The 13,571-nt window shown below is 44.2% G+C and overlaps 1 protein-coding gene across 1 annotated transcript in view; it reads right to left on the bottom strand.

Annotated features, from left to right (window-relative positions):
- Window positions 1-5,999: 5,999 nt before the first annotated feature.
- The window catches only part of efnb3b (ephrin-B3b), a 72,168-nt gene continuing 64,596 nt past the window's right edge, over window positions 6,000-13,571 (bottom strand). Inside the window, exons 4-5 of the mRNA XM_058066040.1 lie at window positions 12,272-12,331; window positions 6,000-9,500 (exon numbers count right to left, since the gene is read on the bottom strand). Of these exons, the coding sequence (XP_057922023.1) occupies window positions 9,067-9,500; window positions 12,272-12,331 (494 nt within the window). The 3' untranslated portion in view covers window positions 6,000-9,066. The remainder of the gene's footprint in view (window positions 9,501-12,271; window positions 12,332-13,571) is intronic.

A 13,571-nucleotide genomic window follows, 5' to 3' on the forward strand; every position in this document is an offset into this window, starting at 1 on the left:
CATTACCATTACCTATTGGAAGGACTAAATGCACACACCTGGAGGACTCCTCAGTAGTCCTCAAAATGTACCTGCACTGCACTAAACTATGGCCCAACAAAAGGCGATGACCTCATGCATTCATTTCCCTACTTTACACAATAATGTCCTTATGTACCCACGTTTACTGGATCTTATTAACAGAAATTTGTTTAGATATTTAGATGTATTAACAGCTCAGAATGCACTTAAATCAAGCTACAAGTTGGCAACCAGTTCAGGGCGTTCCCAACCTCTCACCCGAAGACAGCTGGGATAGGCTCCAGCTTAGCTTAGTGGCACACAAAACTTTAATAGCATCAGAACATTTGAATGACTAACCGTGGGATGACGGGTTGCGTTCAAAGACACCACATAATTTAAGCCTTGAGTGTACAGTATTTAGTTTAATGATTATGTTTTCCATAGAGTGATAAAATATATATTTGTTTTTCTGTTTTAGACCACACATAATAAAGCACTTGTGATGTTCGAGGTTGGCAATGGACCTCGGGTGACTGAGGAAGTTGTGTTTTCAGAGTCGCTAGTTAGCATCCAATTTATTTGTTCCAAAATCTAAGAGTTTTAAACGTAATACAAAAAGGAGATCAAAATAAGAAGCCAATAAGTTACCACTTCCACACGAAATGGGAGGATAGCTTTTTTTATGCATCTATATGCAAGCAGGTATTACATCCACATGCACAATTTGCAAATATGTCCCACCGTTAATCATGTCCACATTAGATCCCTTCATCAAAAAGTGATCATTTGCTACCATGTTGCATTTCTGTCCTTGCATGCTGTTCATGTTGTACATTGTGAACAGTACCACAGTCCAGTTGAGTACTTCTGGCACTATTCGCAACTTTTGGACAACCGCTGCTTCAAACAGTGATTTATTTACACGCATCCACACGCTCAATTCTTGACCTTCAGGCTTTATTTGGTGGACAAAGTTTCGCGCCGGCAGTCAAAGCTTTTCCAAATCTCATTTAGGGGGATAATCTCGCTATTGATTTTGCTTAAAACTGATTTATTTTTTTGTGTTTTGCAACATCAGAGGCAACCACAAAGTCAGCTGTCTCACTTGGCAAAACACAGCAAGTAAGCAGGTCACACACACACACAAAGCTATCATGGTGGAACGGCATTAATATTCATGTGTGTGTGAGTGTGTGTGCACGCAACCAGCAGAACAGATTAGCTGCAGTAATGATGAGCATGTAATGATAAGGCGACCACAGCAGTCTAAACAGGACCTCCTTTAAAGGCCCCGACGCAAAGAAGCAAGCAAGACTCATTATGGCTTAACAGCCATTAGATTAGCATTAGTTCCTCTTTGAGGGGAATATTGCAGCGTTGGATTAGCAACAGTGGCGAGCCTTTCAGGGAACGTTATTAGCATCGATTTGCTGATACAGTCAACTGCTTTCCTTGTTTGAATTATGACTAAACCACTGGTGCCCAAACTTAAATAGACAAATGTGCTGAGTCACATCGATATTCTTCAACTTTTGTGTAGTAAAGATCCTAAAAGTGATCCAGTGAAGGCGGAGCCAGCGGATCCATTATGCAATATAAGCAGATGCACCCAAAAAAAAATATATCCATCCATCCATTTTCTATGCCACTAATCCTCACTAGGGTTACGGGTAAGCTGGAGCCTATCCCAGCTGTCTTTGGGCGAGAGGCAGAGTATAACCTAGACTACAATCGGACTAGTAATTACTATTAACTCTTACAATGGAAAAGATTCAAATGTAAAGCAATGCCCAATTACCATAATTTCCAGTGTATACGCCACTAATTTCTCACGGTTTGAACCCTGCAGCTACTTTGTGGTAGCGTTCTTGGTCTCGTGACATCACGTGTGCTTTGGAGTAATTTTACACTTCCGTGTGCGTGCCCTCATGCGGAGAGGAGCATGTGATGCGGTTCTCAGGTTGAAAGTGACCAAGGTAGTGGCTTTTGTTGTCAGGAGGTCCACTGACATCAGCGGATTTCTGGAGGTTGGATTGCCGCACGGTGGGGTGGACAGCACACGAGCCGGGGGTGATTTGCCATGACGTGGGGGTGGCGACATCAAAAGAAGGGGAGAGTGGTGGGGTGTTGGTGAGGGAAGCGTGGGGCTGAAGGAGATAACTTTAGTTGTTATAGTGAGGAAAAAGGAGGCTGAAGACTGCGACAACAGCTACTCTTCTGGTAGAGGTCGTCGTTTAAGCAGCCGTACTACATGTACTGTCAGGCACTGATTGGAAAAAAATATTTACTTACAATACTACTACAAATTAAAGATGGTCCGATTATGGTTTTATCACATAAGCAGATGACTTGTACAAATGATATGAAAGGGGGTACCATAAAAATCACCCTTTAGATAAAAACATTAACCCGATTTCCTCCACTCAGACCACTTTTTGGGCTATCTGCGTTAGCCAACTACCACGCACACACATGATCAAACAGCCTCAAAAACTCACCGCACCCTGTCAAGTGCCCACTCGCCAAATGCCGCACCGAAGTAAAGTTTCACAGGGTGCAACAACAGCCGAGTCCCGCAGGGCAGACATGTTTGTTTTGGCTTTGGCACATATTGTCTTTGGCAGGAATGACATCTTCACCGCATGTAAACGCAACCTTAAATGTTCATGTAACCCTTTCGTTCATCGTAAAACTATGAAAACATGTGTTTTTTGTCTTTCTGGAACAGATTAATCGGATTTACATGATTTCTTAACAGTACCATTAGCCTATGTTTTGGTTTGAAACAGATTTTCTGGAATTGATTGATGCTAACCAAGGATCCACTGTAGTTGTATCTAGGTTTTGTATACCTATACCTAACGTTTAGTGTAATTGCAGCTTATAAAGAAAGTTACTGTGTGCAATCTGCATGATAATTTAATTGTTCGATGTTGATTGTTGGATTTCTTATTAATTCACTTATTCACAGGATTTTTTAAAAAAATAATAAGGCAATGATATTTATACTATATTTTAGATTTTTGTATTTTTTTATGTGTTAAGTATGTAAACCGACACACTTAAATTTCTTTTGCAAGCGTATGTAAATGGCAGACGGTTGTGGCACCATTTAAAATCTCGCCTGAGGCGCCACTTTGGGTAGGGCGGGCTCCGAATGTAGGTCAGCAAATGCTAAGCTATTTGAACATGGTGATGTGATGTTTAATATTTATCTTTAATATTTATCCAGATCCTTGATAGCTTTGACAACAAGCACTCTTGCCTTTTTCTGCTCCTCCTATTTAGCTTCATGTAGATTTTGCAGTTGGCGCACCAAGTACCTTGAATCTCTTCCTGCTTCCTCAAGTTGCATGATTGATTGGCGATCTCAGCGTTGCGGTTTGTCAGATGCTCGTTCACGGAGACATTCATACCTTTCAGGTTCCTTTGCCATTTCCTGCATGTACATAATTTTTTTTTTAATAAGGGCTTTATAAGTACGGCATTATTAGTACCGTGACGTCCTCCGGTAGCACCGTGACGTCCTCCGGTAGCACCGTGACGTCCTCCGGTAGCACCGTGACGTCATCCGGTAGCACCGTGACGTCATCCGGTAGCACCGTGACATCATCCGGTAGCACCGTGACGTCATCCGGTAGCACCGTGACGTCATCCGGTAGTACCGTGACGTCATCCGGTAGTACCTTGACATCATTGCACAATGCTCTATTTTCATTTCAATTATTTTATATTTGGGGGAGGCTGCACGACGATTGAGTGGTTAGCGCGCAGACCTCACAGCTAGGAGACCAGGGTTCAATTCCACGCTCGGCCATCTCTGCGTGGAGTTTGCATGTTCTCCCCCGTGCATGCGTGGGTTTTCCTCCCACATTCCAAAAAACATGCTAGGTTAATTGGCGACTCCAAATTGTCCATAGGTATAAATGTGAGTGTGAATGGTTGTTTGTCTATATGTGCCCTGTGATTGGCTGGCCACCAGTCCAGGGTGTACGCCGCCTCTCGCCCAAAGACAGCTGGGATAGGCTCCAGCACCCCCTCGACCCTCGTGAGGATAAGTGGCAGAAAATGAATGAATGAATAACTCTGTGGGAAAAGTGTTTTCACACCTACCTTGTTTGTTGTATCCAGTGTGACAGGAGACAGGCGCCGACCAAAATAAACATGATGGGGCCTAAAAAAATGTCAAGGGATGGAAATGTCAAATGACAGCAGTGTTGTTCAACCTCACATGTAAATAAAACGACAGGAAACAGAAAAAAACATCTTAGATGCGATCTAAAAAGCGATAATGTGTTCAATGGTTTGTTTTGGTATTCACATAAGCAGCGTTTTATATGCATTTCTTATCATTATATACTAGATAAGGTTATAAATTGTAAACTGTTTCCGCTTCCTGTATGACTGAAAGTCAGCTCATATCAGTTTGTAGAATATATTATAAAGTTAAGACATAAACCTTCCAAGTAGCTCCGTACTTAATGTAAAATATGGACACAAAATGTCACCTACTGTAGATCGTTTGGTTTGGCCGAGTCCTACATGGGCCTCCCTCCAGTCCACCTCGGCTCCTCCTCCACTTGGAAATATTGGATCTGTGTTTGATAGTCCCTTGGAGGATGCAGTTTTAATGTCACATCTTGCAAGCAAGCAGGACCCAAACGCAGGTAAAAAGTGTCTTCTATTAATAGCGGCGGTAGGGATCCAGTAGTGACGGGTTTGGACTAGCGTGTAAACTCAAACAATGCAAACAATGGAAGCTAAACAATGCAAAGAAAAAAAACAAAAACTAAGAAGCACGCACCTGAACTAAATAGGACAAGTCAAATTAGCAACAGGTGCGAGTGGTCAAGGAAAGAGCAAAGCTGACGTACACTAAACAGGAACAAACAGGAAAAGCTACCAAAATAAGAGCATAAAACCGGAACTACGTGAACATAAAGTGTCACGCACGAATTTGTGTGAAAAACATAAAATAAAAAGTAATTAGTGTATGAAATGTTCAAAATACGTTTCTAATCTATTAATTATATATTATTATATTATATTATTATATTATAGTATATTATATTATATTGTATTATATTATATATTATTAATATAAAATATATTAATATATTATTAATTATATTAATATATTTTTTGTCACAAAAACTTGCAAGTCCTGGTACAACACACTGAAAAAAAGGACAGAAAACTCTATATTTTTACACAGAATGCAAGAATGTGCCAAAAAAAATGTGAATTGTATTGGCCCCAAACATTCAGCACTCTTAGGGTGCATTCACACTTGTTTGCTTCAGTTAAAATGAACCCTGGTGTGCACCAAGCAAGTGGACCGACACAACTTGAGAGCTCGGTCTTGGTCCTTTTGCAAGTCAAATCTGCTGCACTTCAATGTCCTCAAACACCAAAGCCATCCACACCAAAGCGCCCACTAAGTATCTTTATTAAAATGTGGCCTGGATCAGAGTACCAAACCACGAATGTGAACGCAGAATGTAAAAAAAAAAGTGTGTTGTCCAGAAACTAAATGGTTTGTGGTTAGAAACCCACTTCCTCCATCCTTGTCACTACTGTTGTGTCCCTGGTTCAAGACACTCCACCCACTTTGCCTCCAGTGCTGCCCACACTGGTGTCTAAATGTGAATGAATGTTTAGGTGGTGGTTTGAAGAGGCCAAATTGGGCGCCATGTTTCAGTGTGTCTACCCCAGGGCTGTTGTTACACACGTAGATTAGCACACAGCAGTGAATGAATAATGGCTTCTCAGTATAAAGCTCTTTGGTTGTCGAGAACGGCGCTATATAAATCCAATTATTACAATAAATACGCTGCTTTTCACCACTTCTCTCAATTTCTGTAGAAATTTGATGTACGCACGTCAGTTTTTGAGGTTTATGAACACCTTGCTGCCATGGCAACTGAAGATGCTCACATTGTCTTACTGACCTTGCTTGTACTTTTGTGTCGAGTTTGGGATTGATGCCAGCGTGTGTCACAATTGCGGGCGTTTGTGTAGTTGGGGGGGGGTCAGTGCCTGCGTGTGTGTGTGACAGCACATAATCAACTCTCATGCCATCGATCAAAGCGCCACGGCAGCTGAGCCGACCGGACAACCCTAAGCCCACCATGGTGGCCGGCTTTGGCCGCATTGGAAGGGACGCTAAGTGTTACCATAGCAACGGGGGAAACGGGGGTATAGACTTGAATGTAGAATGAAATCAGGCCTGTCAATGGGTTGCCAGGCAACGCTAACTGTGCCAGGTTTGATAAGTTGTTGATAACAGCGGTGGGAGAGCTGGTGCGTGTTTGTGTGTGTGTGATGCTATTAGCAGAAGCGCTGAAAGGCAGCCTGCTGAGAGGAGTCTATAGCTCTGAAACTAAAAAAGACATGCTTACGAGTGGGCCTTTGACGTGCACGCACACACACACACATGAACAAAGGACCCCACACAATAATGAATCACACATCACAACCAGAAAGAGTGGTGCTTAAACATTTTTTTATTCAATCGTTTTTTTTTTCTCCAAAGCAGGAATGTACTCATCTTTTCCTCTCTTTAGAGGTGTGTTGGGGGCGCGGGAAGGAGGGGTCACTGCAGCGGTGGCCATGATAAGGAGACAAGGAGGGAAGAATAGAAAGTGAAGTGACACACACACACACAAACAAAGCGGTGTCCCAAATTAAAAACATCACATTGGAGCGCCTCCTCATTTTGCAGACCTCCATTCTCCGGCTTATTGGCACAAAGAGACACATTGAGACATACATGTTCACCAACCAATGGTGGGACAGCCACCGGGCCCCCCACCCGGCCCGACTCCATGGGTCCATTACTAGTTGAGAAGTCAAACACAAATCATGAGAGAAAAAATGACATAACATGGCAGTCTACCGTAGATTCAAAGCTGCGGGGGTAGTATGCAATATTATATGCAGTATACAGTATGTAGTCTTTGATGTCGCCCCCCCCCCCCAACCCCTCCACCCTGGTTACAGCTATGTTTTGGACTGAGCACAGTCATGTTGCACAGGAGCACTCCAAAATGTTGCAGAAGTTAAGAGGGCAAATGAGTGTGTGTGTGTGTGTGTGTGTGTGTGCACCCTCATCGCTCTGCATGTTTAAATAGACGGCCGACATAAAAACAACAGAATCCTCCCCCCCCCAACCTCCTCTTTCACAACCACTAAACCACAATTTCATCTTTTCATAATTTCATTACTGTCAAATACAATCCAGAAGGCTACAAAAATCCTCAACATGGCGGAACGTGACAATTAAAGCACATTTTAATACAAATAGATGATGTTAGGTACTGATACAAAAACACACTTAAGGAAGGATCTTACAAATAAAATGCTGGAGTGTGCACGTGTTTGTATGTGTGTTATGTGTGTTATATATGTGTGTGTGTGTGTGTGTGTCGCTGCCATCCAGGTTTACATTAGCCACAAACGTGTTGTAGCAACACAAAACGTCATTACTGCCAAGCATATGCGAACGCAGCATACGTGTGTGTGTGTGTGTGTGTTTACGTGGAAGCGTATATGTTTGAGCAACACAAAAAACAACATTTCTTTAATCACTGCTAAGCACATGGGAACACATAGCGCCTTTGAACGCAGCACTAACACACACACACAAACTGCTGTTTTGAGTTGTGTGTTGTTAACCTGTTTGTTATTTAAACACACACACACACACACGTATGTAATATGAAAACAATTATTAGGCAATGGGACAGTTTGTGTAGCAGTGTGTGTGTGCACAAATAATCTAACACAACAAGGGGAGATTTTACGTGTGTGTGTGTGTGTGTGTGTGTGTGTGATGCATGTTTTCAACTCCTTGGTTATACATCCCATTCTTTAGCATCCTTCAACCTCCTCCTCTTTCCTTTTTAATGTGCAATTTCACCACAGTCCTTTTTTTTCTGCATTCAGTCGCCGCTTTAAGTTCTTTTTTTTTACTCCCCCCCCTCCAAAAAAGCATTTGGAATAAAAAAAAAAAAAAAAAGATAGATGGCTCTACCTCAACACTTCCACAAACGATGTCTAAACTTGAACACTACAGCATAGAACAAGAAGCTATAAAAATATACAGACACCTGGGGAGGTTGGGGGAGGGGGGCGGGGGTGTGTGAAGAGGTCAATAAGTGGGGTTAAATTAATACTTTTTAAAAAGGCAGATTGTACTACGGTAAGTTGTGAAAAATAGAAAAAGGTCTAGCAACAGAGGCGTCGTCTTTTTAGCGGAGAGCGGGTATAACAAAACAATAGAAAATAAAAGAAAAACATCTATTTACTGGATATTTATATATATCATCTATACGTGTTGATAGCCATAAAAAAAAAATACTTTTTTTCTGTTTTTTTTTTTTTTCCTTTTGATAGCCGCTCACTATTTTGTGTTTTGGTATTTTTAAGACAAGTCTAAAGAGCACAGTCACGCCCATGTAAAGCACACGCCCACTTACACACACACACGCGCACACACACACACACACACACGCACACGTTATTAAAATATACAAGATTCTGAGTGTCATCGAGGCCCGGTCACGTGACTGACCTCCGACCCAGCATTACTGATTGGCCGAGTCCTCGAGCCCCACCTCCCCTTTTGTTCCAAGTATTCCTAAAGGAGCGCTGGTGGCAAGAGGCGGGGCTGGTCTCTGATTGGCTGATGGCACTCGGAGGGGCGAGCTGCTGGGTTCTAGGCAGGTATGGCGACTGTGAGTTCCTCAGCACTAAGTGGGCTTTTATCCGAGTATTTTGAAGCTATTGTCTTTTCATTCTCCTGAAGTTCAAAAGCCACAAGTGCATTTTGGGAACGACTCCTTGATCCGGCACGGGTCAAAGAGGTTCCGGGTATGTTCTGGAGGGCTGGAGAACCCCCACGCACACTTTTGCGGCCCGCTCAAGTGAGATTGGGTTTGGTCGCGGTTCGATTCTGGCGGCTGGATAATGAGTTGTGACGGCGGGCCGTGCTGTGGCTCCATTTGGGGCGAAGGGGGCGGGGACTGGAGTGATGACGGGCAGATGTAGGCAATCCAGTTCTCATACTTTGTAGTAGATGTTGGCTGGGCTCTGTGGCGGCATTTCCTGCACGATGTAGACCGGGTGTCCGTAGTCGCCGCTTACCTTCTCGTAATGCGGGCAGTAGGCAGAGTCCGACGTCCTCAGCGGGATGATGATGTCGCTGGGTTCCGAGCCGTTATTGTTGGAGCTGGAGATGCCGCCTCCGCCGCCGCCTCGCTTGGGGCTGGTGAGCGACGACAGCGACAGCGGAGGGTGGTGGGTGTCCGAGTGCTTGGCGTGCCGTCGCCTGTAACACACCACGCAGATGACGGCGGTGACCAGCAGGAGAAAGGCGGAGCCTCCTGCCGCTCCGGCAATGAGGGCAATGTTGGACGATTGCAGGGGGCCGTTCTCGCCGCCCCCTTCGGCTCCTCCGAAGGTGTTGGGTCCTCTCGAATGGGTCGAGTTCCCGCCTGGAAGAAGTGAAGCGCTACTTTTAGAGATGGTGAACGGTCAGTGTTGATGAAATCTTTACTGTAGCACTCGGGCATGAGACCTTGACGAACTTGGCCACATGAGTGTCAACAAATTAGGAACAGTCGTCAGTTTGGATCCGACGTACAGTAAACCTCGGATATATCGGACTCGGATATATCGGAAATTCGCTCACAACGGACAGATAAAAAAGAACCGATTTTTCTGTAATGCATTTCCAATAAAAATTCATTGCATATATCGGATTTTTTATAACGGATTTCGCCTATTTCGGACAAAATCTCCAGTCCCGTTCCAATGCATTTCCATTAAATTTCCCTCGCATATATCGGATGGCCGCATCGTGGCGCTCCGATTCGCGGAATCGTGACAGGCCGCTATACGACGTCATTTGCAGCGTTTGCAGCGTTGCCTGCGCGTCCAGGTACATTGGAAACATAGTCAAGGAAGTGCCTTTTTAGAACGGATAAAATCCGATTTACGCATATACCGGATATAAATCCGATATATGCGTAAAACGGACATTTTCCGGTATACGCATATAACAGATTTCGCTTATATCGGACAAAACCAGTGGGAACAATTGAATCCGATATATCCGAGGTTTACTGTATATCTAATTTTGTTGTTTTTTAAGGCAGTGCAGTCATCTTATTTTACCAAACTAGGCAACCAAAGTAACCGCTTTTCAGCACCCTGACATCGGGGCACCAGCAAAGCCACAGCGTATAATCAAGGTAACACAACAGTGTTAGCTTAGCGCTACCACCAGGCGCTCCGGAACCACTTTACCGGGCGTCTGGCCGCACACACAAACTAAAACTTGCCCTCCTGTCTCTCCATGAAGCCCCAAAAACCTTCACCGCCTTCACTGCAGGAAGTCGTAGGTGAATGATGCCGGGCCGTGCAAGTTGCATCTGGCAAACTGGTTAAAGTCCTAAATGCTGGTTCCTGCTGTATAACGTGCTGTGATTGGTGGAACATTATTCTTGGCACGCATCCCCTCCTTAGCTCCTGCTTCCTCTCTCCATCTTGGCTTTATTGGAGCAGTAATGACCTACCTTGCTCTGAGCTCACCACCCGGCAACACACACACACACACACACATATATATATATACGGTTGTGCTCCACGTCGTGCAGGACTGAGGGCGAGCAAAGCGCTAATGCTTGTCTCCTCCGGCTTTCTTCCTCCCTCCATTAACTGTCATCCCTCATTCTCCATCTCCATTATGACTGTCACCTTTCACTGGCTCTCTACATTATAAACCCTCTTCCATCACCTCTACACATATTTTCTTTTTTTTTTTTTTTTGGAGCCACCAACCACATACACCTGTTCCTTTTTAATGCGAAAAAAGCTCTTTTTGTGCGGCGATTCTAAGGGGTCATTCTAATATGACCTTAAATCCATCGTGCAGTGTCAAAACCTTCTTAATTATGACGGTTTTACTCAAATTTCAACATCGGGTACGCCTGCGCAATTTCATTAAAAATCTACCTTCGCAAAGACAGCTTCACCTATTTATACAGTAAACCTCGGATATATCGGATTCAATTGTTCCCACTGGTTTTGTCTGATATAAGCGAAATCCGTTATATGCGTATACCGGAAAATGTCCGTTTTACGCATATATCGGATTTATATCCGGTATATGCGTAAATCGGATTTTATCCGTTATAAAAAGGCACTTCCTTGACTATGTTTCCAATGTACCTGGACGCGCAGGCAACGCTGCAAACGCTGCAAACGACGTCGTATAGCGGCCTGTCACGATTCGGCGAATCGGAGCGCCACGATGCGGCCATCCGATATATGCGAGGGAAATTTAATGGAAATGCATTGGAACGGGACTGGAGATTTCTTCCGAAATAGGCGAAATCTGTTATAAAAAATCCGATATATGCAATGAATTTTTATTGGAAATGCATTACAGAAAAATTGGTTCTTTTTTATCTGTCCGTTGTGAGCGAATTTTTGATATATCCGAGTCCGATATATCCGAGGTTTACTGTATTTTTAAATATAGTGTCAAACAGAGCATAATTATCTTTGCAAAGGCACTAATGCGCCTAATGAAGTGGCTGGGGAATGAACATATAAGCTCCCGAGATGTCAAAGTCACCAAAATGAGATGAAAATGTAACGAATGATGTAACCGGGGTCTTTTATTTCACAATGCAGAACTCCGTTAGAAAAAAGAGCGAGTTAAACGTAATGAAAAACAAATATACAAGTATTCTGTTTCGCCTGCTCCTCACGCTTGGCAATTACTCTCGTCTCACTCCCCCTCATGCACCTCTCCCTTCTGTCTGCTCCATCACACCCCTGATGTGGGCCCCCTCCCCGAGCCTCACTCCCTCTCCCAGCCAGGCTGCAGCATCTAATGACAGTAATAACTCTCTCCAATGTTGCCTCTGGTCTCGCCCTGGCTCCTTGCCTCCCTTCTCTTCTTCCTGCCCATCTTCCTATCTATCTTTTTTGTCCTTCGCCCAATGTAGCTATTAGCCATCCACTGCCCGCGGCACTTAGCTCTGAGGGGAGAAGGATGGAGAGAAAATATATGGAATTAAATAGAGAGATCCGCAGATGTCACCGCTGCACATCCTCCATCTGTCGCCCCCTCCTCCCTGAAACCCGCCCTCCCTGCTGCTTTTTGTTGTTTTGTTTTTTTTATCCTTTCCCTCGTCTACGAGAGTTGGCTTATTTCCGCAATCCATCTTGTGGATCATGTCCATTTGCTGCTTACCTGAGTTCCTGTTGGTGGAGCGTCCCGCTGTCTCCTTCTTGGGGGGCAGCCCGTACGGACCTGTGACAGAGTGGACTGTGTCAGGATTAGGGTCAAACTGCGAGATAAAGATCTCATTTCCTGTTCAATGTGTAGCAGCAGAATTGGGTGTACAAGTATTTTTGTACCGTTTGTGTAGCAGTATGATACGGGCGGAGCTAAACAACATCAGTGGAATGAAGGCAATGACGAAAACAAACGAAGGACGTCTTCGCTATGATGTCTTGCCGTTTACGTGGCATCGAAGAAGCCAGATCAGAATTCCCCCCCCCGTCCAGACTCTTCTATGATGAGCCAAACTGGACTGAGATGGTTCCAGTCAGGTCGAACAGGACAACGACAAGAGTTCGTCGTGTTGTGTTTTCAGTGCAAATGCCAGAACGGCTTGTAATCTGCGGCCCGCTAAATCAGCCCATCTGCCTCACTCGCCCTCAGTAATGGTGATTAAAGTGTACTGATGTGACACGCACACACGCTGGAATACACACAAGTCCTGGTGTCCGTGAATACGACGGTTCGGAAAGGAGAGGTTTTCTTGGATTCCGGGGGCCATCTGGACACCAGCAGGCGACAAGACGGCTTGCTTGTGACGATAGGCGATGCAAGCAGAGAGGAGCGGATAAGATGAGAAAGCTGATTCGGATTTATTCCACATATATACCATTCACCTATACATTTATCTTCATGCACCCTAGTTCCGGGGGCGACAGGACTTTGACCTTCGCTGCAAATCCATGCAGCGTACAAAACACAATCCAACCTGAACTGTAAACCAAGAAGCGATAACATATAGCACAATGACTGACACTAGACACTGTCCAGCCAATGATAATCCCCATATTTACATATACAGTAAACCTCGGATATATCGGATTCAATTGTTCCCACTGGTTACTTATACTACTTATAATAATGGTTGTCAGTGGAGAGTACTGTATTTATAATGCCATGGAAGCTGTACACTGACTACTCTAAAGTATATCCAGTTTTGCCCCTTGAAAAGATACTGTAATAAAATGTTTTTTTGGAATATAGTCATTTTGGGGCGGCACAGCGGTCGAGTGGTTAGCGCGCAGACCTCACAGCTCGGAGACCAGGGTTCAATTCCACCCTCAGCCATCTTTGTGTGGAGTTTGCATGTTCTCCCCGTGCATGCGTGGGTTTTCTCCGGGTACTCCGGTTTCCTCCCACATTCCAAAAACATGCTAGGTTAATTAGCCACTCCAAATTGTCCATAGGTATGAATGTGAGTGTGAATGGT

This window comes from Doryrhamphus excisus, chromosome 3 (assembly GCF_030265055.1).
Source record: "Doryrhamphus excisus isolate RoL2022-K1 chromosome 3, RoL_Dexc_1.0, whole genome shotgun sequence".
In the NCBI taxonomy this organism is placed as follows: domain Eukaryota; kingdom Metazoa; phylum Chordata; class Actinopteri; order Syngnathiformes; family Syngnathidae; genus Doryrhamphus; species Doryrhamphus excisus.